Source organism: Pristiophorus japonicus, chromosome 20, assembly GCF_044704955.1.
Source record: "Pristiophorus japonicus isolate sPriJap1 chromosome 20, sPriJap1.hap1, whole genome shotgun sequence".
In the NCBI taxonomy this organism is placed as follows: domain Eukaryota; kingdom Metazoa; phylum Chordata; class Chondrichthyes; family Pristiophoridae; genus Pristiophorus; species Pristiophorus japonicus.
Window position 1 is genome coordinate 94,636,388 of NC_091996.1, and position 23,037 is coordinate 94,659,424.

Here is a 23,037-nt window from a genome sequence, read left to right on the forward strand (position 1 = left end):
AGCCTCAGCCTGTCCAATCTTTCCTTATAGCTAAAATTCTCTAGCCCTGGCAACATTCTCGTAATTCTCCTCTGTACCCTCTGTAGTGCAATCACATCTTTCCTGTAATGTGGTGACCAGAACTGCACGCAGTACTCTAGCTGTGGCATAGTAGTGTTTTGTGCAGTTCAAGCATAACCGCTCTGCTCTTATATTCTTTGCCTCGGCTAATAAAGGCAAGTATTCTGTATGCCTTCTTAACCGCCTTATGTACCTGCCCTGACACCCCCTCCGCCCCCCTCCTTTCTATCTCTCCCTATCCTCTCGGCTTCCTTGGAACCCTTTCATACTCACAGAAACATTCTTATCTGTCCGAGTACGCAGGAGGGAGTGGGGGCCAGGTCTGGGCCCAAGTGAGAGTGGGTTTTCGGGGCCGGGATTTGGATACACCACATACTGAGGGCTGGCTGGCCTCCCACATTCTACCCGACGTAAACTTGAGATCATCCAAAACTTGGCTGCCCCGTGTCCTAACTTGCACCGAGTCCCGCTCACCCATCACCCCCTGTGCTCGCTGACCCCGTGTCCTAACTCGCACCGAGTCCCGTTCGCCCATCACCCCCTGTGCTTGCTGCCCCGTGTCCTAACTCGCACCGAGTCCCGCTCACCCATCACCCCCTGTGCTCGCTGACCTACATTGGCTCCCGATTAAGCAACACCTTGATTTCAAAATTCTCATCCTTGTTTACAAATCCTTCCATGGCCCTCGCCCCCTCCCTATCTCTGTAATCTCCTCCAGCCCCACAACCCCCCGAGATGTCTGCGCTTCTCTAATTCTGCCCTCTTGAGCATCCCTGATTATAATCGCTCCACCATCGGTGGCCATGCCTTCAGCTGCCTGGGCCCCAAGCTCTGGAACTCCCTCCCTAAACCTCTCCACCTCTCCTCTCTTTCCTCCTTTAAGATGCTCCTTAAAACCTACCTCTTTGACCAAGCTTTTAGAAACATAGAAACATAGAAAATAGGCGCAGGAGTAGGCCATTCGGCCCTTCTAGCCTGCACCGCCATTCAATGAGTTCATGGCTGAACATGCAACTTCAGTACCCCATTCCTGCTTTCTCGCCATACCCCTTGATCCCCCGAGTAGTAAGGACCTCATCTAACTCCTTTTTGAATATATTTAGTGAATTGACCAACAGCTGTAATTTCTTCTTATGTGGCTCAGTGTCAAATTTATTTGTTTTGTTTTATAACACCGCTGTGAAGTTCCTTGGGACTTTTTACTACGTTAAAGGCACTATATAAATACAAGTTGTTGAATTACCTTCCTTTTGTTATGCTGCTGGATCTGCAAACGATGGAACCAATTAGGTACTGGTGCATCCAGGACCTACTGTACCACCTGTGGATATGCGAGAAACAAGAGGCCCTGGCTGGGAGATGATGTTAAGGCCTGGGGCCTAGTCCCAAGGCTGGGAGGGAGAGGAACCACGAGGGCCTGATGTCGTGAGGCTGAGGTGAATCGGACTTTCAGAAGCCTAAGACTGGCCAAGCAGTTGAGACCAACAGCTGCCACCTCGTGTTTACTGTCGTTACATCGTTCAATGACAGAGGTTGGAACAACCTTGGATCTGGACTGGAGGCGACGGAGGTTGAGCAGCTTTCCGTTTGTCCTGTAGATTAGCCCCGCCCCAGCGGTGGAGCTTGTTAAAGGTGAGATGAAGCGAAGAAGATGGAGAAGAGCATTGCTGCGATGACGCAGCCTTGCTTGACCCCAGTCCGCACTCGCATTGGGTCTGGGGTGGATCCGTCGGTCAGGATCAAGGCTGGCATGTCATCGTGAAGCAGGCGGTGGATGGTGACACAATTTTGAGGGCAGCGGAATTTGAGAAGGACACTCCATAAGCCCTCGCGGTTGACAAGAGTCGAAGGCTGGAGTCGAGCACAAACAGCGGAAGGAACGTTCGACAAACCAAGCCCCCCCACCCACCCGTCCCTTCAACCCACCACCCGCCCCACCTGTGACAGAGACTGCAGGTCCCGCATTGGACTCATCAGTCACCTGAGAACTCATGTTAATGTGGGATCAAGTCATCTGGGGGACTGCCTGAGAGAGAGACTGCAGTACAACTGACTGCCCTGGTGGCTGGGTGAGCTGAGGCTGGGGTTGGGCCGTGAGAACGTAGAGGGCAGGGCACTTGGGGATGGGCCAAAAGTCTCTATTATCAGTCCTTTTTACTTTGTGCAGTGCTGAAATCTGTGATCACACCAGCTTCCTGCTAGAATCATCGAATGATGCAGCACCGAAGGAGGCTATTCAGCCCATCGTGCCTGTGCTGGCACTTTGAAAGAGCTGCCCAATTAGCCCCACTCCAACCCCCCCCCCCCCACCCCGCTCTTTCCCCACAGCCCGGCAATTCATTCTTTTCAAGTATTTATCCGATTCCCGGTTTGAAAGTTACTATTGAATCTGCTCCCACCGCCCTTTCAGGCAGCGCGTTCCCGGTCACAACAACTCGCTGCGTAAACACATTCTCCCCATCTCCCCCTCTGGTTCCATCGCCGATTATCGTCAATCTGTGTCCCTCTGGTTAGGGTTTCCTACATTACAGCTGTGACCACAGTTCAGAAGTCCTTCGCTTGGCTGTAAAGCGCATTGAGACATCCTGATGTCCTGAAAGGCGCGATAGAAAAATCCAAGTCTTCTGCCAGTGGAGTGAGTCCTTCCCTTGACTTGTCGCGCCTTGTACGTGTGTCACAGAATCCTACGCGACTTAAGGCAGTGTTACCGCAACCTCTGTGTGCGTGTCTGCACGTGTGCTTGAAGATGATATGGTACGTGGCTGCAGTGTAGAAACATAGAAAATAGGAGCAGTATTAGGCCCTTCGAGTCTGCACCGCCATTCAATATGATCATGGCTGATCCTCTGTCTCAACATATTCCCGCTTTCTCCCCATACCCCTTGATGCCTTTTGTTTCTAGAAATCTATCTATCTCCCTCTTAAATATATTCAGTGACTTGGCCCCCACAGCCTTCTGTGGTAGAGAATTCCACAGTTTCACCACCCTCGGAGTGAAAACATTTCTCCTCATCTCGCTCCTAAATTTCCTACCCCGTATCCTGAGACTGTGACCCCTTGTTCTAGACTTCCCAGCCCCGGGAAACATCCTCCCCGCATCCAGTCTGTCCAACCCCGTCAGAATTTTATACGTTTCAGTGAGATCCCCTCTCATTCTTCTAAACTCTAGTGAATACAGACCCAGTCGACCCAATCTCTCCTCATACGACAGTCCTGCCATCCCAGGAATCAGTCTGGTGAACCTTCACTGCACTCCCTCTATGGCAAGTATATCCTTCCTTGGGTAAGGAGATCAAAACTGCATACAATACTCCAGGTGCGGTCTCACCAAGGCCCTTTATAACTGTAGTAAGACATCCTTGCTCCTGTACTCCTGTGTGTCACTTCAGGTGTGGGTAAACTTTGTAGAACTCTGCTACCTTTGGCTGTTGCTGGGGAGGAGGTCATGACCTGTTCTGTCGCCAACTGGTTCCAGTTCCACTGCCAGCAACAATGGGATATTGTGACTTCACTGACTGAATGCAAGGCTCCCCCTCTCCATCTCTCAGCCAATGAAGGAACCCTTACAATCGTAAAAGCCTGTGGGACGCAGCCAGTCAGTCCGCTGTCAGCGGAACCGAAGGTATTGGATGTAGGATGAACGTCTGTCTCCTGGGTAGCTTTGTTCCCTGAAACCACCCACCCACTCATCATTCAATCTCTCCCCCCCCCCCCCCCCCCACCCCGCATTCTGTTCTCGCACCCTTCGATACTTCCTCATGTTTTTAGAGTGCGGGAGGCTAGTTCAGCAACGCTGGCACCTGGTCACGTTGCATTGGAACTGCCCTAGTTAGATGTTTCTGCTAAAGTGGTTCCACTTTGAAGTAATCATAGAAAAATTCCGACACAGAAGGAGGCCATTCGGCCCATCGTGTCTGTGCCGGTCGAAAAAGAGCTACCCAGCCTAATACCACCTTCCAGCTCTTAGTCCATTGCCGTAAGGGCCACATCGAACTCCCTTTTGAATATGTCCAACGAACTGACCCCAACAACACTCTGCGGCAGAGAATTCCACAGGTTCACAACTCTCTGGGTGAAGAAGTTTCTCCTCATCTCGGTCCTATATGGGCTTACCCCTTATCCTTAGACTTTGACCCCTGGCTCTGGACTTCCCCAACATCGGGAACATTCTTCCTGCATCTAACCTGTCCAGTCCCGTCAGAATTTTATATGTTTCTAGGAGATCCCCTCTCATTCTTCTAAATTCCAGTGAGTATAAGCCTAGCCGATCCAGTCTTCCCTCATATGTCAGTCCTGCCATCCCGGGAATCAGTCTGGTGAACCTTCGCTGCACTCCCTCAATAGCAAGAATGTCCTTCCTCAGATTAGGAGACCAAACCTCTTTAAGTGCACATCTAAGTACCTTTTAAATGCAATGAAGGTTTTCTGCCTTTACCACCTTTTCAGGCAGTGAGTTCCAGACTCCCATCACCCTCTGGGTGAAGAAATGATTCCTCGTCCACCCTCTAAACCTCCCCCCAATTACTTTAAATCTATGCCCCCTGGTTGTTGACCCCTCTGCCAAGGGAAATAGGTCCTTCCTATCCACTCTATCTAGGCCCCTCAGAATTTTATACACCTCAATTAAACCTCTCCTCAACTTCCTCTGTTCCAAGGAAAACAACCCAAGCCTTTCCAATCTTTCCTCATAACTAAAGTTTTCCAGTCCTGGCAACATCCTCGTAAATCTGCTCTGCACCCTCTCTAGTGCAATCACATCTTTCCTGTAACGTGACCAGAATTGCACGCAGTACTCTAGCTGTGGCCTACAGTTGTATACAGTTCGAGCAAAACTTCCCTGCTCTCGTATTCAATGCCTCAGCTTATAAAGGAAAGCATCTTGTCTGCCTTTTTAACTACCTTTAAGGATCGTCGGACATATACTCCAAGGTCCCTCTGTTCCTCCATACCTCTCCGTATCCTCCCAGATAGACGAAAAGTTTGTTTCAAAGTCGCGAGCAGCTCTTCCTGGGGCTTAGTAGGCAAGAGCACCACGCAGTGTGGTATTGAGCCATATTAGACCAGGTTAGGTCCCAGATTTATTCTCCGTTCATTGTTGGGCTAGCAGTAGAGCGTACAGCACCCTAGAGCTATGGAGGGCAAGGGACATCAGCCAAAGGTTCCTGCTTCTGATCACTCCAATCGCCCGTCCCGTCCTGGGAACTGGGCGCTTGCGGTTCTCGGTTAAGAACAGGATTGGATTGAGAACTCACCGTCCCCATCGTTGCCAGCCGTGGCTCAGTGGGTCGCACTCTCGTCTCTTGAGTCATATGGTTGTGGGTTCACATTACAGAGGGGCAGTACTGAGGGAGTGCCGCACTGTGGGAGGGGCAGTACTGAGGGAGTGCCGCACTGTGGGAGGTGCAGTGCTGAGGGAGTGCCGCACTGTGGGAGGGGCAGTACTGAGGGAGTGCCGCACTGTGGGAGGGGCAGTACTGAGGGAGTGCCGCACTGTGGGAGGGGCAGTACTGAGGGAGTGCCGCACTGTGGGAGGGGCAGTACTGAGGGAGTGCCGCACTGTGGGAGGGACAGTACTGAGGGAGTGCCGCACTGTCGGAGGGGCAGTACTGAGGGAGTGCCGCACTGTCGGAGGGGCAGTACTGAGGGAGTGCCGCACTGTGGGAGGGGCAGTACTGAGGGAGTGCCGCACTGTGGGAGGGACAGTACTGAGGGAGCGCCGCACTGTCGGAGGGGCAGTACCGAGGGAGTGCTGCACTGTTAGAGGTGCCATCTTTCGAATGAGACCTTAAACCGAGGCCCCGTCTGCTTTCTCAGCTGGACGTAAAAGATTGCATGTTCACTGTTTCGAAGAAGAGCAGTGGGGGGAGTTCTCCCCTGTGTCCCGGGGCCAATATTTCATAAACAAATGATCTGGGTCATTATCACATTGCTGTTTGTGGGAGCTTGCTGTGCGCAAATTGAGCTGCTGCGTTCCCTGCATTACAACAGTGACTGCACTTTAAAAAGTACCTCATTGGCTGTAAAGCGCTTTGGGACGTCCTGAGGTGGTGCAGGGCGCTATATAAATGCATGGTTGAATAGCCTAGTGACGCTACTAATGTGGCTGCTACTTGCAGAATGGCTGTTGCGAGGTGCCAGGAACGAGGGGCTAACGTCTTCAGGGGGTCTGAAAGTCCATCTGCTTTCCCCACAGGCCCCTTGGAGGCTGCTGCTTATAGAACTGCCCCACTGCTCTGTCGAACAGGCAGAAGTGCTTTCAGATCATTTTTATTTTTAATAAACCGTTTCCTTCTCCTTTCCAGTTACGTTTCAGTTCGAGATGGTATCGACACTGCAGGCGCTGGTTGAAATTGGTTCATCCAGTAATGTCAGTGCCGTTCGGATGTAAACGCAGCCTCACCCCATCTGTTTCACTCTGCCCTGTTCACCTTCCTACATTACAACAGTGACTACACTCCAAAAAGTACTTCATTGACTGTAAAGTGCTTTGAGACGTCTGATGGTCATGAAAGGCGCAGCAGAAATCAAAGTCTTTTCTGTTCCTGGGCCACATTCCTGGGTCTTGGTTTCCCATTCCCGAATCGTCCTGTGTCACTTTAGTTCCCAGTGCTGTCAAAACCCTGGCAGAAATATTTCAGGGTGCAACACCCCAGTTGACCCAATGTCCATCCCTCCTCCCCCGAAGGGACTAACGTTTGCCGGAGGAGGAGTTGTACAGGCACCTGGTATCCTTCGGTTGAAAGGGAAGACTGTTGTGAAGTCTTCTGATATATTGTGATTGTTTTTTTCCTCGATATTGTAGTAATAGTGTCAGTGGTTGAGGGATAAATATTGGCCAGGACACCGGGGAGAACTCCCCTGCTCTTCTTCGAAATAGTGGCCGTGGGATCTTTTTACGTCCACCTGAGAGAGCAGACGGGGCCTCGGTTTGACGTCTCAACCGAAAGACGGCCCCTCCGACAGTGCGGCGCTCCCTCAGCACCGCCCCTCCGACAGTGCGGCGCTCCCTCAGCACCGCCCCTCCGACAGTGCGGCGCTCCCTCAGTACCGCCCCTCCGACAGTGCGGCGCTCCCTCAGTACCGCCCCTCCGACAGTGCGGCGCTCCCTCAGTACCGCCCCTCCGACAGTGCGGCGCTCCCTCAGTACTGCCCCTCCAACAGTGCGGCGCTCCCTCAGTACCGCCCCTCCGACAGTGCGGCGCTCCCTCAGTACTGCCCCTCCGACAGTGCGGCGCTCCCTCAGCACTGCACTGGGAGTGTCAGCGTAGATTCTTGTGCTCAAGGCCCTGGAGTGGGACTTGAACCCATAACCTTCTCGACTCGGAGGCTAGAGTGCGACCCACTGAGCCACAGCTGACATTAAGGTTCTGCAGTGATCTGTACTCTCACTTCTGGTGTTCCTTGGAGATTCCTCTCACTTTATCATTATTACTCTCACTTACAATGACGTCTTACTGCAGTTATATAAGGTCCTGGTGAGACCACACCTGGAGTATTGTGCACAGTTTGGGTCTCCTTACTTACGGAAGGATATACTTGCCATAGAGGGAGTGCAACGAAGGTTCACCAGACTTATTCCTGGGATGGGGGGATTGTCCTATGAGGAGAGATTGAGCAGACTGGGCCGATATTCTCTAGAGTTTAGGTGATCTCATTGAAACATACATAATTCTTACAGGGCTTGACAGGGTAGATGTAGGGAGGATGTTTCCCCCGGGCTGGGGAGTCTAGATCCAGGGGTCACAGTCTCAGGATAAGGTCTGAGGTGAAAGAAAGACTTGCACTTATATTTGCGCCTTTCATATCCAATGAAGTACTATTGAAGTGCATTCACTGTTGTAATGTAGGAAGCGCGGCAGTCAATCTGTGCACAGCAAGCTCCCACAAACAGTCATCATCATAGGTGGTCCCTCGAACGAGGATGACTTGCTTCCACATCGTGGAAAGGGATGAGTTCACAGCTGATTCAGTGGAGGACCCGATGTTCCAGTCCTGAACTCCAGGGGATGGAAGATGCCTGTGGGTGGATTGTTTAACGTGGGGTGGCCGTTGCACACCAGCCACCACACGGGCTTGACCGAGCGAGGTCTCGGTCCAGGGGCAAGGGTTAACCAGGACTAACTGGAGACCAGCTCTGCTGCACACACCAAGCGCACACGTATCGCACAGTGTGGGCTGGGCCCGTGCTGCCCCTGGGCCCTCGCCTCTTCTGGGCCCCGAACTCTCGCCCCTCCTGGGCCCCGATCACGTCCCTCTACGGACTCTTGCCGCTCCTTCGCCCCTCCTGCTCTGCCTGCCCGCACTGCTATCAGCGACCTGGCTTTGCAGCCGTTGCCCTCCTGCACGTTGCTCCCTCTGATGGCCCGGGCCCGCTGATAGTCTCGTGCCGATTTCCGGGCCGGGCCGGGCCACTGCACGCTGCTCCCTTGAATGCAGCCTTTCAACCACAGTCCCTGTCACAGGTGGGACACACACTGGTTGAGGGAAGGGGAGGGTGGGACTGGTTTGCCGCACGCTCCTTCCGCTGCCTGCGCTTGGTTTCTGCACGCTCTCGGCGACGAGACTCGAGGTGCTCAGCGCCCTCCCGGATGCACTTCCTCCACTTAGGGCGGACTGGTCTTTGGCCCAGGGACTCCCAGGTGTCGGTGGGGGATGTTGCGCTTTATATCAGGGAGGCTTTGAGGGTGGTCCCTTGTAACGTTTCCTCTGCCCACCTTTGGCTCGCTTGCCGTGAAGGAGTTCCGAGTAGAGCGCTCGCTTTGGGAGCCTCGTGTGGTCACTGTTGTAATGTGGGAAACGCGGCAGCCAAATTGCGCACAGCAAGCTCCCACACACAGCAACGTGACGATGACCAGATAGTCTGTTTTTTTGTGATGTTGATTGAGGGATAAATATTGGCCTCAGGACACCGGGGAGAACTCCCCTGCTCCTCTTCAAAATAGTGCCACGGGATCTTTTACGTCCACCCGAGAGAGCAGGCGGGACCTCGGTTTAACGTCTCATCCGAAAGACTCCGTTTCCAACCAGCCCAGCCAGTTGCGTTCGGGTCGGCTCTGTTTGCATCTCATTGTTTGTGTGGGCTTTATTTTATGTCTTCTTGAAGGTGATGAGGAAACGGCGATGACAGGAGTAAGGTGAGAGGTCCCAACATGCCGAAGAAGGACAGGACCAATCCGCGGCAGGCAGCCGAGCAGCCCAACCCCACCGGCGGCCGCGACAGCACCGGGGCGGGCAGCTCCAAAGACGACCCGAGCCCCGACCAGCCCAAGGCGCCTCCCCCAGCTCCGAGACCCAAGGGCGAGGCCGCACCGGCCAGCGGAACTGACCAACACAGCATAACGGAGCTGCTGGCTATCCACGACCAGCCCGAGAAGCGGCAGTTTGCCGGATCCGGGGACACGGAGCCTCAAGCCCCCCTTCACTACCGGGTGGTGAATGTGGGTGAAGGCAATGAAATGGTAATCGTCACGCCGACTCTTCTCCCACACCTGGGGGGGGTTGGGGGGTTGGGGGGGGGGGGGCGGAATGTATTTGCTTCATGGGCTCTTTGCTCAAGAATTCCGAGCAACACATTGCTATTAAGAACGAGTTGGTTTCTTAGCAAAGGTTTAACAATCGCACGACACATTACCGGTTCATCCACCAGGCTCACAACCACCTGCCCCCATCGTGGATCCCCCGAACCCAACTGGCCGGGGTTTTATTGAGTCTTGTAAACATCACGTGACTGGCTAAGCCACTCCCATCTCAGCTCTACAAACCTGTGAGCATACTCACGGGTGTATACATTACAGCTGTTCTGGGAGTGTTTGACGGGTCAGTGTAGAGGGAGCTTTACCCTGTATCTAACCCATGCTGTACCTGCCCTGGGAGTGTTTGATGGGACAGTGTAGAGGGAGCTTTACTCTGTATCTAACCCATGCTGTACCTGCCCTGGGAGTGTGTGATGGGACAGTGTAGAGGGAGCTTTACTCTGTATCTAACCACTTGCTGTACCTGCCCTGGGATGTTTGATGGGATAGTGTAGAGGGAGCGTTACTCTGTATCTAACCCCCTGTACCTGCCCTGGGAGTGTTTGATGGGACAGTGTAGAGGGAGCTTTACTCTGTATCTAACCCCCTGTACCTGCCCTGGGAGTGTTTGATGGGACAGTGTAGAGGGAGCTTTACTCTGTATCTAACCCCGTGCTGTACCTGCCCTGGGAGTGTGTGATGGGACAGTGTAGAGGGAGCTTTACTCTGTATCTAACCCCCTGTACCTGTCCAGGGAGTGTTTGATGGGACAGTGTAGAGGGAGCTTTACTCTGTATCTAACCCTGTGCTGTACCTGCCCTGGGAGTGTTTGATGGGACAGTGTAGAGGGAGCTTTACTCTGTATCTAACCCCCTGTACCTGCCCTGGGAGTGTGTGATGGGACAGTGTAGAGGGAGCTTTACTCTGTTTCTAACCCTGTGCTGTGGGGGTGTTTGACGGTGCAGCAGTACCTCTTGGTCTCTGTCCTGTTGCAGCTCCACTTGTGAAGTTGTTGCTTGGGGCGAAGTTTCCTTTTGTGCGCCTCCTGTTTGCAGGTGATTTACGGATACTGCTGGAGCTGGTGGAGGGCCATGCTGTCGACGCTCGTTACCATCCTGTCTGGCGGCCTGTTCATCATGGCCTTCTACTGGAGGCCCGAGTGGTACATGAAGTGTTTCTGCTACCCCTGCAACCTCCAGGACGCAGAGTACGTGCTGATGAAAACCACGGTAAGAGTCGCTCTGCTTGGCAAGTGGTGGTGGAGTGCGGCTCCTGCCTGGACTGTGACTAAAGGCGGCCCTGAGCTTCGATTGCCCTCTGCAGTGTGTTTACTGATCTCACCCGTTGCAGTGCTAGCTGGGCACTAGGGCTGGCATTCCCTGAAATTGAGACGGTTCAGGGATAACTTGATCAAAATTTTCAAGATTTAAGGGGAACCGATAGGGTGGATAGCGAGGAACTGGGTGAGGATTCTGGGGCTGGGGGGGTGGCACAGTCTAAAAATTGAAGCCAAACCTTTCGGGATTGAAGTTAGGAAACACACAGGAGAGGCAATATAAACTAAAGGGTACAATCCTAAACAGCATAGATGCTGGGAGGTTGTGTCCCCTATCTGGTATCTGGGGAGTCTAGATCTAGGGGGGCACAGTCTCAGGATAAGGGGTTGGCCATTTAGGACTGAGTCAAGGAGGAATTTCTTCACTCAGGGTTGTGAATCTCTTGCCCAGAGAGCTGTGGATACTTTTGTCGCCTTTGGTTCTTCTGTCAATCATTTTAAATCTGTGTCCCTCTGGTTCTCGACCCTTCCACCAATGGGAACAGTTTCTCTCGATCTACTCTGTTCCAGACCCCTCATGATTTTGAACACCTCGATCAGATCTCCTCTCAACCTTCTCTGCTCCAAGCAGACCAACTCCAGCTTCTCCCGTCTATCCACGTAACTGAAGTCCCTCATCCCTGGAACCATTCTCGTAAATCCCCCCTGTACCCTCTCTAAGGCCTTCACATCCTTCCTAAAGTGCGGGGCCCAGAATTGGACACAATACCCCAGTTGAGGCCGATCTAGTGTTTTATAAATGTTCATCAAAACCTTACTTGCTTTTTGTACTCTATGCCTCTATTTGTAAAGCCCAAGATCCCATATGCTTTTTTTTAACCACTTTCTCACCTTCAACAATGTGTGCCCATATACCCCCAGGTCTCGCTGTTCCTGCACCCCCTTTAGGATTGTACCCTTTAGTTTATATTGTCTCTCCTCGTTCTTTCCACCAAAATGTATCACTTTGCACTCGTCTACGTTAAACTTCATCTGCCATGTGTCTGCCCATCCCACCAGCCTGTCTATGTCCTCTTGAGGTCTATCACTCTCCTCTTCACTGCTCACTCTACTTCCAAGTTTTGTGTCGACTGCAAATTTTGAAATTGTGCCCTGTACACCAGTCAAAGTCATTGATATATATCATCAGAATTAACCCTTCAGGTAGATGATTCTTCATTAGAAAGGGAGACCAAATCAAATAGCGCTACATTTAAGGCAGTCACCAATAAATCCAATGGGGAATTCAGGAGAAACTTCTTTACCCAGAGAGCGGTGAGAATGTGGAACTCGCTGCCACAGGGAGGGGTTGAGGCGAATAGTATCGATGCATTTAAGGGGAGACTGGATAAACACATGAGGGAGACAGGAATAGAAGGATATGGTGATGGGGTGAGATGGAGAGGGGTGGGAGGGGGCTGGTGTGGAGCATAAACCCCGGCACGGAGCGGTGGGGCCCAATGGCCCCTTTCAGTGCGACAAAACTCTATGTATGTATCTTGCTGTCTTCATCCTCTGTCTTTGCAAACAGGACGAGTTCCAGGAATGGCACAGACAAAAGGTGAAGTTCATGTACCTGAAGTACAGCCCGCAGACCGATCGAAAGGACAAGGAGGCCCTCGAAGACGTGGATGAGTTCTCACTGCTGCGGAAAAACATCTCCTTTACCGGGATTCAGGTGACATAAGAACATACACATACGAATTAGGAGCAGGAGTCGGCCATTCGGCCCCTCGAGCCTGCTCCGCCATTCAATGAGATCACGGCTGATCTTCGACCTCAGCTCCACTTTCCCGCCCGATCCCTCGATTCCCTTAATATCCAAAAGTCTATCAATCTCTGCCTTGAATATACTCAACGACCGAGCCTCCACAGCCCTCTGGGGCAGAGAATTCCAGCGATTCACCACCCTCTGAGTGAAAAAGTTTCTCCTCATCTCAGTCCTAAATGGCCGACCCCTTATTCTCAGACTGTGATCCCTGGTTCCAGACTCCCCATCCTCCCTACATACATCTACCCTGTCAAGCCCTGGAAGAATTGCGTATGTTTCAATGAGATCACCTCTCATTCTTCTCAACTCTAGGGAATATAGGCCCAGTCTGCTCAATTTCTCCTCATGGGACAATCCCCCCATCCCAGGAATCAGTCTGGTGAACCTTCGTTGCACTCCCTCAATGATAAGTATATCCTTAGGTAAGGAGACCCAAACTGTGCACACTACTCCAGGTGTGGTCTCACCAGGGCCCTGTATAATTGCAGTAAGACGTCTTTACTCTTTACGAAGGTGACTCTGGGCCTTCGCTGCCCATTGGGCAGTTGCCATGAGCTCACCTCTCTGTTTGGATTCATGGCTTTGCCAGCGAGCTGACTGCAGTGACACCCTTACGAGGTCAGTATGGCGATTTCAGAAACCTCTCCTGAAGGTGCTGACTCCAGTTGGGGTAAAGTTTCTTGGGTATTATCTGACCCTACTGTACCTCACCCAATTGCCCATTATTCATGAATAAGCCTTGGACAAAAAGAAAGACTTGGATTTATATAGCGCCTTTCACGACTGCCAGACGCCTCAAAGCACTTTACAACCAATGAAGTACCTTTGGAGTATAGTCGCTGTTGTAACGTAGGCAGCCAGTTTGCGCACAGCAAGCTCCCACAACAGCACTGTGATAATGACCACTGAAAAGGGGACTCACAGGGAGATGGGCCGCCTGATTTGCGAGAGGCGCGTTTAGCTCGTGCGTGTGCGGCTCCCATTATTTGGGCTGCGATTGGCCCATGTGGTTCAGTTCCCATGACTTTTAACACATTTGTTCCTGGGACGTGGGCGTCACTGGCAAGGCCGGCATTTATTGCCCATCCCCCTAATTGCCCCTTGAGAAGGTGGTGGTGAGCCGCCTTCTTGAACCGCTGCAGTCCGTGTGGTGAAGGTGCTCCCACAGTGCTGTTAGGGAGGGGGTTCCAGGATTGTGACCCAGCGACGATGAAGGAACGGGCGATATATTCCCAAGTTGGGATGGTGTGTGACTGGGAGGGGAACGTGGAGGTGGTGGTGTTCCCATGGGCCTGCTGCCCTTGTCCTTCTAGGCGGTAGAGGTCGCAGGTTTGGGAGGTGCTGCCGAAGAAGCCTTGGCGAGTTGCTGCAGTCCATCTTGTAGATGGTACACACTGCAGCCAGGGGGCGCCGGTGGTGGAGGGAGTGAGTGTTGAAGGTGGTGGGTAGCGTGTCGATCAGGCGGGGCTGCTTTGTCCTGGATGGTGTCGAACTTCTCGAGTGTTGTTGGAGCTGTAACTCATCCAGGCAAGTGGAGAGTGTTCCATCACACTCCTGACTTGTGCCTTGTCGGTGGTGGAAAGGCTTTGGGGAGTCAGGAGGTGAGACACTCGCCGCAGAATACCCAGTCTCTGACCTGTTCTGGTCACCACACCACATTTATATCTTGCCAATCAGTCACACTTGCAGGGGGACGGAAAATTAAGTGGGACGAACTGAATGGGGGGGGGGGGGAAGTGCGAGAGGAAAGTGTCTGGGAATTCTGATCACCGTTTAATTTCTCATCTCCTGTCTCAGATCCGATATCTGGAGCACCAAAGTATCCGGTACATCTGGGACCCCAACAAGCGATCCTTCATTGTACTGAGGTAAGAAGCCCAGTATTGATACCAGTTATATATTTCCAGGCTGTTTTTGGTTAAGCCAACGCCTTGATTTTTAAAATTCTCATCCTTGTGTTCAAATCCCTCCATGGCCCTCACCCCTTCCCTATCTCTGTAACCTCTTACAACCCCCCACAACCCCCCGAGATCTCTGCGCTCCTCTAATTCTGGCCCCGCGAGCATCCACAATTTCAATCGCTCCACCATCGGCGGTCGTGCCTTCAGCTGCCTGGGGCCCCAAGCTCTGGAATTCCCTCCCTAAACCTCTCCGCCGCTCTCCTCCTTTGAGACACTCCTTAAAACCGGCCTGTTGGTCACCTGCTCTCGTATCTCCTTACGGGGCTTGGTGTCAGATTCCGTAAACGCTCCTGTGAAGCGCCTTGGGATGTTTACTACATTAAAGGCGCCATATAAATAAAAACTTAAGAAATAGGAGCAGGAGCAGGCCATCCAGCCCCTCGAGCCTGCTCCGCCATTCAATAAGATCACGGCTGATCATCGACCTCCACTTTCCCGCCTGGTTCCCATGTCCCTTGATTCCCCGAGAGTCCAAAAATCTATCGATCTCTGTCTTGAATATACTCAGAGACTCAGCCTCCACAGCCCTCTGGGGCAGAGAATTCCAGCGATTCACCACCCTCTGAGTGAAGAAATTCCTCCTCATCTCAGTCCTAAATGGCCGCTCCCTTATCCTGAGACTGTGACCCCTGGTTCTAGACTCCCCAGCCCCGGGGGGAAAACATCCTCCCTGTATCTACCTGTCAATCCCCCTCAGAATCTGGTATGTCGTGTATTTGGACTTTCAAAAGGCTTTTGACAAGATCCCGCGCAAGAGATTGGTGTGCAAAATTAAAGCACATGGCATTGGGGGTAATGTATTGACGTGGATAGAGAACTGGTTGGCAGACAGGAAGCAAAGAGCAGGAATAAACGGGTCCTTTTCAGAATGGCAGGCAGTGACTAGTGGGGTACCGCAAGGTTCAATGCTGGGACTCCAGCTATTTACAATATACATCAATGATTTAGACGAAGGAATTGAATGTAGTGTGAGCTGTGAGGAGGATGCTAAGAGACTGCAGGGTGACTTGGACAGGTTAGGTGAGTGGGCAAATGCATGGCAGATGCAGTATAATGTAGATAAATGTGAGGTTATCCACTTTGGTGGCAAAAACACGAAGGCAGAATATTACCTGAATGGTGACAAATTAGGAAAAGGGGAGGTGCAACAAGACCTGGGTGTCATGGTTCATCAGTCATTGAAAGTTGGCATGCAGGTACAGCAGGTGGTGAAGAAGGCAAATGGTATGTTGGCCTTCACAGTGAGAGGATTTGAGTATAGGAGCAGGGAGGTCTTACTGCAGTTGTACAGGGCCTTGATGAGGCCTCACCTGGAATATTGTGTTCAGTTTTGGTCTCCTAATCTGACATTCTTGCTATTGAGGGAGTGCAGTGAAGGTTCACCAGACTGATTCCCGGGATGGCAGGACTGACATATGAAGAAAGACTGGATCGACTAGGCTTATATTCACTGGAATTTAGAAGAATGAGAGGGGATCTCATAGAAGCATATAAGATTCTGACGGGATTGGACAGGTTAGATGCGGGAAGAATGTTCCCGATGTTGGGGAAGTCCAGAACCAGGGGTCACAGTCTAAGGATAAGGGGTAGGCCATTGAGGACTAAGATGAGGAGAAACTTCTTCACTCAGAGAATTGTGAACCTGTGGAATTCCCTGCCGCAGAGAGTTGTTGAGGCCAGTTCATTAGATATATTCAAGAGGGAGTTAGATGTGGCCCTTATGGCTAAAGGGATCAAGGGGTATGGAGAGAAAGCAGGAAAGGGGTACTGAGGGAATGATCAGCCATGATCTTATTGAATGGTGGTGCAGGCTCGAAGGGCCGAAGGGCCGAATGGCCGACTCCTGCACCTATTTTCTATGTTTCTATGTTTCAATGAGATCATCTCTCATTCTTCTAAACTTCAGAGAGTATAGGCCCATTCTACACAATCGCTCCTCATAGGACAACCCTCTCATCCCAGAAATCAATCGAGTTAACATCCGTTGTACCAAGTCAAGTATATCCTCCAAGCCAAGTATATCTTTCCTTAGATAAGGAGAAATGTAAATTGTTGTAACTGAATTCAAATTCTCAAAATGTCACGGTGAGATTTGAACTCGCTCCCGACACGCCCCTTCTCGCTTGTCTGCCCCTCTCTCCCTGACCTGTCCTTTTCTCTGCCCCTGTCTCTATATACCTGGCTCACTTCGGTATCTTGCTCTCTTCCAGGGGTCTGGAACAGAATGTCTCCTGCTCCGATCTCCACAAGAAATACCTCGACGGTTTAGTGTATCAGGAATCGCAAAACAGGTTATCCTTAAAATAGAAAAACCTCGAAACTCTCTCGGGCCAAAGATTTTTCTCTCATTCTTTGTTGCCCTCACGCATCAATCACCTTTCTGAATAATTTCTCCTAGAAAACTGATTTACGGGCCAAATATTATCGCCGTCCAGGTCCCCCCATACTGGAAGCTCCTGGGTAAAGAGGTAAGGGTACTCGCAGTAATCTGTTTCATCTGTCTGTATCCCCCCCTGCCCAGGTTTCTTGACATTGCCTGAAGGCACTGATACTCACTGGGGTACGGGTCCCACACACACTGACTCTCACTGGGGTACGGGTCCCACACACACTGACTCTCACTGGGGTACGGGTCCCACACACACTGACTCTCACTGGGGTACAGTCCCACACACACTGACTCTCACTGGGGTACAGTCCCACACACACTGACTCTCACTGGGGTACGGGTCCAACACACACTGACTCTCACTGGGGTACAGTCCCACACACACTGACTCTCACTGGGGTACAGTCCCACACACACTGACACTCACTGAGGTACGGGTCCCACACACACTGACTCTCACTGGGGTACAGTCCCACGCACACTGACTCTCACTGGGGTACAGTCCCACGCACACTGACTCTCACTGGGGTACAGTCCCACGCACACTGACTCTCACTGGGGTACAGTCCCACACACACTGACACTCACTGGGGTACGGGTCCCACACACACTGACTCTCACTGGGGTACAGTCCCACGCACACTGACTCTCACTGGGGTACAGTCCCACGCACACTGACTCTCACTGGGGTACAGTCCCACGCACACTGACTCTCACTGGGGTACAGTCCCACGCACAATGACTCTCACTGGGGTACGGGTCCCACACACACTGACTCTCACTGGGGTACGGGTCCCACACACACTGACTCTCACTGGGGTACAGGTCCCACAAACACTGACTTTCACTGGGGTACGGGTCCCACACACACTGACTCTCACTGGGGTACAGGTCTCACACACACTGACTCTCACTGGGGTACAGTCCCACACAACTGACTCTCACTGGGGTACGGGTCCCACACACACTGGCTCTCACTGGGATACAGTCCCACACACACTGACTCTCACTGGGGCACGGGTCCCACACACACTGACTCTCACTGGGGTACGGGTCCCACACACACTGACTCTCACTGGGGTACAGTCCCACACACACTGACTCTCACTGGGGTACGGGTCCCACACACACTGACTCTCACTGGGGTACAGTCCCACACACACTGACACTCACTGGGGTACGGGTCCCACACACACTGACTCTCACTGGGGTACAGTCCCACACACACTGACTCTCACTGGGGTACAGTCCCACACACACTGACTCTCACTGGGGTACAGTCCCACGCACACTGACTCTCACTGGGGTACAGTCCCACGCACACTGACTCTCACTGGGGTACAGTCCCACGCACACTGACTCTCACTGGGGTACAGTTCCACGCACAATGACTCTCACTGGGGTACGGGTCCCACACACACTGACTCTCACTGGGGTACGGGTCCCACACACACTGACTCTCACTGGGGTACAGTCCCACACACACTGACTCTCACTGGGGTACGGGTCCCACACACACTGACTCTCACTGGTGTACGGGTCCCACACACACTGACTCTCACTGGGGTACAGGTCTCACACACACTGACTCTCACTGGGGTACAGTCCCACACACACTGACTCTCACTGGGGTACGAGTCCCACACACACTGGCTCTCACTGGGGTACAGTCCCACACACACTGACTCTCACTGGGGAACGGGTCCCACACACACTGACTCTCACTGGGGTACGGGTCCCACACACACTGACTCTCACTGGGGTACAGTCCCACACACACTGACTCTCACTGGGGTACGGGTCCCACACACACTGACTCTCACTGGGGTACAGTCCCACACACACTGATACTCACTGGGGTACGGGTCCCACACACACTGACTCTCACTGGGGTACAGTCCCACACACACTGACTCTCACTGGGGTACAGTCCCACACACACTGACTCTCACTGGGGTACAGGTCCCACACACATTGACTCTCACTGGGGTACAGTCCCACACACACTGACTCTCACTGGGGTACAGTCCCACACACACTGACTCTCACTGGGGTACGGGTCCCACACACACTGACTCTCACTGGGGTACAGTCCCAAACACACTGACTCTCACTGGGGTACGGGTCCCACATACACTGACTCTCACTGGGGTACGGGTCCCACACACACTGACTCTCACTGGGATACAGGTCCCACACACACTGACTCTCACTGGGGTACGGGTCCCACATACACTGACTCTCACTGGGGTCCGGGTCCCACACACACTGACTCTCACTGGGGTACAGTCCCACACACACTGACTCTCACTGGGGTACAGTCCCACACACACTGACTCTCACTGGGGTACAGGTCTCACACACACTGACTCTCACTGGGGTACAGTCCCACACACACTGACTCTCACTGGGGTACAGTCCCACACACACTGACTCTCACTGGGGTACGGGTCCCACACACACTGGCTCTCACTGGGGTACAGTCCCACACACACTGACTCTCACTGGGGTACGGGTCCCACACACACTGACTCTCACTGGGGTACAGGTCAAACACACACTGACTCTCACTGGGGTACGGGTCCCACATACACTGACTCTCACTGGGGTACGGGTCCCACACACACTGAATTTCACTGAAGTACAGTCCCACACACACTGACTCTCACTGGGGTACAGTCCCACACACACTGACACTCACTGGGGTACGGGTCCCACACACACTGACACTCACTGGGGTACGGGTCCCACACACACTGACTCTCACTGGGGTACAATCCCATACACACTGACTCTCACTGGGGTACGGGTCCCACACACACTGGCTCTCACTGGGGTACAGTCCCACACACACTGACTCTCACTGGGGTACAGTCCCACACACACTGACTCTCACTGGGGTACGGGTCCCACACACACTGACTCTCACTGGGGTACAGTCCCACACACACTGACTCTCACTGGGGTACAGTTCCCACACACACTGACTCTCACTGGGGTACAGTCCCACACACACTGACTCTCACTGGGGTACAGTTCCACACACACTGACTCTCACTGGGGTACGGGTCCCACACACACTGACTCTCACTGGGGTACAGTTCCACACACACTGACTCTCACTGGGGTACGGGTCCCACACACACTGACTCTCACTGCGGTACAGTCCCACACACACTGACTCTCACTGGGGTACAGTTCCACACACACTGACTCTCACTGGGGTACAGTCCCACACACACTGACTCTCACTGGGGTACGGGTCGTACACACACTGACTCTCACTGGGGTACGGGTCCCATACACACTGACTCTCACTGGGGTACAGTCCCACACACACTGACTCTCACTGGGGTACAGGTCCCACACACACTGACTCTCACTGGGGTACAGTCCCACACACACTGATACTCACTGGGGTACGGGTCCCACACACACTGACTCTCACTGGGGTACAGTCCCACACACACTGACTCTCACTGGGGTACAGTCCCACACACACTGACTCTCACTGGGGTACAGGTCCCACACACACTGACTCTCACTGGGGTACAGTCCCACACACACTGACTCTCACTGGGGTACAGTCCCACACACACTGACTCTCACTGGGGTACGGGTCCCACACACACTGACTCTCACTGGGGTACAGTCCCAAACACACTGACTCTCACTGGGGTACGGGTCCCACATACACTGACTCTCACTGGGGTACGGGTCCCACACACACTGACTCTCACTGGGATACAGGTCCCACACACACTGACTCTCACTGGGGTACGGGTCCCACATACACTGACTCTCACTGGGGTACGGGTCCCACACACACTGACTCTCACTGGGGTACAGTCCCACACACACTGACTCTCACTGGGGTACAGTCCCACACACACTGACTCTCACTGGGGTACAGGTCTCACACACACTGACTCTCACTGGGGTACAGTCCCACACACACTGACTCTCACTGGGGTACAGTCCCACACACACTGACTCTCACTGGGGTACGGGTCCCACACACACTGGCTCTCACTGGGGTACAGTCCCACACACACTGACTCTCACTGGGGTACGGGTCCCACACACACTGACTCTCACTGTGGTACAGGTCAAACACACACTGACTCTCACTGGGGTACGGGTCCCACATACACTGACTCTCACTGGGGTACGGGTCCCACACACACTGACTTTCACTGGGGTACAGTCCCACACACACTGACTCTCACTGGGGTACAGTCCCACACACACTGACACTCACTGGGGTACGGGTCCCACACACACTGACACTCACTGGGGTACGGGTCCCACACACACTGACTCTCACTGGGGTACAGTCCCACACACACTGACTCTCACTGGGGTACGGGTCCCACACACACTGACTCTCACTGGGGTACAGTCCCACACACACTGACTCTCACTGACTCTCACTGGGGTACAGTCCCACACACACTGACTCTCACTGGGGTACAGTCCCACACACACTGACTCTCACTGGGGTACGGGTCCCACACACACTGACTCTCACTGGGGTACGGGTCCCACACACACTGACTCTCACTGGGGTACAGTCCCACACACACTGACTCTCACTGGGGTACGGGTCCCACACACACTAACTCTCACTGGGGTACAGTCCCACACACACTGACTCTCACTGGGGTACAGTCCCACACACACCGACTCTCACTGGGGTACAGTCCCACACACACTGACTCTCACTGGGGTACAGTCCCACACACACTGACTCTCACTGGGGCACGGGTCCCACACACACTGACTCTCACTGGGGTACAGTCCCACACACACTGACTCTCACTGGGGTACAGTCCCACACACACTGACTCTCACTGGGGTACGTGTCCCACACACACTGACTCTCACTGGGGTACAGTCCCACACACACTGACTCTCACTGGGGTACGGGTCCCACACACACTGACTCTCACTGGGATACAGTTCCACACACACTGACTCTCACTGGGGTACGGGTCCCACACACACTGACTCTCACTGGGGTACGGGTCCCACACACACTGACTCTCACTGGGGTACATGTCCCACACACACTGACTCTCACTGGGGTACAGTCCCACACACACTGACTCTCACTGGGGTACAGTCCCACACACACTGACTCTCACTGGGGTACAGTCCCACACACACTGACTCTCACTGGGGTACAGTCCCACACACACTGACCCTCACTGGGGTACGGGTCCCACACACACTGACTCTCACTGGGGTACGGGTCCCACACACACTGACTCTCACTGGGGTACGGGTCCCACACACACTGACTCTCACTGGGGTACGGGTCCCACACACACTGACTCTCACTGGGATACAGTTCCACACACACTGACTCTCACTGGGGTACGGGTCCCACACACACTGACTCTCACTGGGGTACGGGTCCCACACACACTGACTCTCACTGGGGTACGGGTCCCACACACACTGACTCTCACTGGGGTACGGGTCCCACACACACTGACTCTCACTGGGATACAGTTCCACACACACTGACTCTCACTGGGGTACGGGTCCCACACACACTGACTCTCACTGGGGTACGGGTCCCACACACACTGACTCTCACTGGGGTACGGGTCCCACACACACTGACTCTCACTGGGGTACAGTCCCACACACACTGACTCTCACTGGGGTACAGTCCCACACACACTGACTCTCACTGGGGTACAGTCCCACACACACTGACTCTCACTGGGGTACGGGTCCCACACACACTGACTCTCACTGGGGTACGGGTCCCACACACACTGACTCACTGGCATGTGGCTTCCCTCTGTGTCCGCCTGGGTCAAGTAACGTTAGAATCTAAGGCATCGCTCCGGCCAGTAGACCTCGGTGAGTTTTCCTCTCCTGTTACTCCTAGGACATGTTCCCAGTGTTAACCTTTTTTTTAGCGATAGCGGTTGGGGGATAAATATTAGCCAGGACACCGGGGAGGACCCTCCCTGCTCTTGTTCAGAAATAATGGCGCGGGATCTTATACGCCC

General features: G+C 53.2%; 1 protein-coding gene across 8 annotated transcripts in view; it reads left to right on the forward strand.

Moving 5' to 3' along the window:
- The window catches only part of LOC139232706 (polyamine-transporting ATPase 13A3-like), a 99,812-nt gene that overhangs the window by 8,852 nt on the left and 67,923 nt on the right, over nucleotides 1-23,037 (forward strand). For all 8 annotated transcript variants that reach the window (XR_011588079.1, XM_070863186.1, XM_070863185.1 and 5 more), the window contains 6 exons: nucleotides 9,164-9,518; nucleotides 10,628-10,801; nucleotides 12,419-12,565; nucleotides 14,456-14,526; nucleotides 16,830-16,910; nucleotides 17,018-17,087. Coding sequence is in view for 7 of the 8 variants with exons in the window: in XM_070863186.1 (XP_070719287.1) it covers nucleotides 9,210-9,518; nucleotides 10,628-10,801; nucleotides 12,419-12,565; nucleotides 14,456-14,526; nucleotides 16,830-16,910; nucleotides 17,018-17,087 (852 nt within the window). In the remaining variant the exon portion in view is untranslated. The remainder of the gene's footprint in view (nucleotides 1-9,163; nucleotides 9,519-10,627; nucleotides 10,802-12,418; nucleotides 12,566-14,455; nucleotides 14,527-16,829; nucleotides 16,911-17,017; nucleotides 17,088-23,037) is intronic.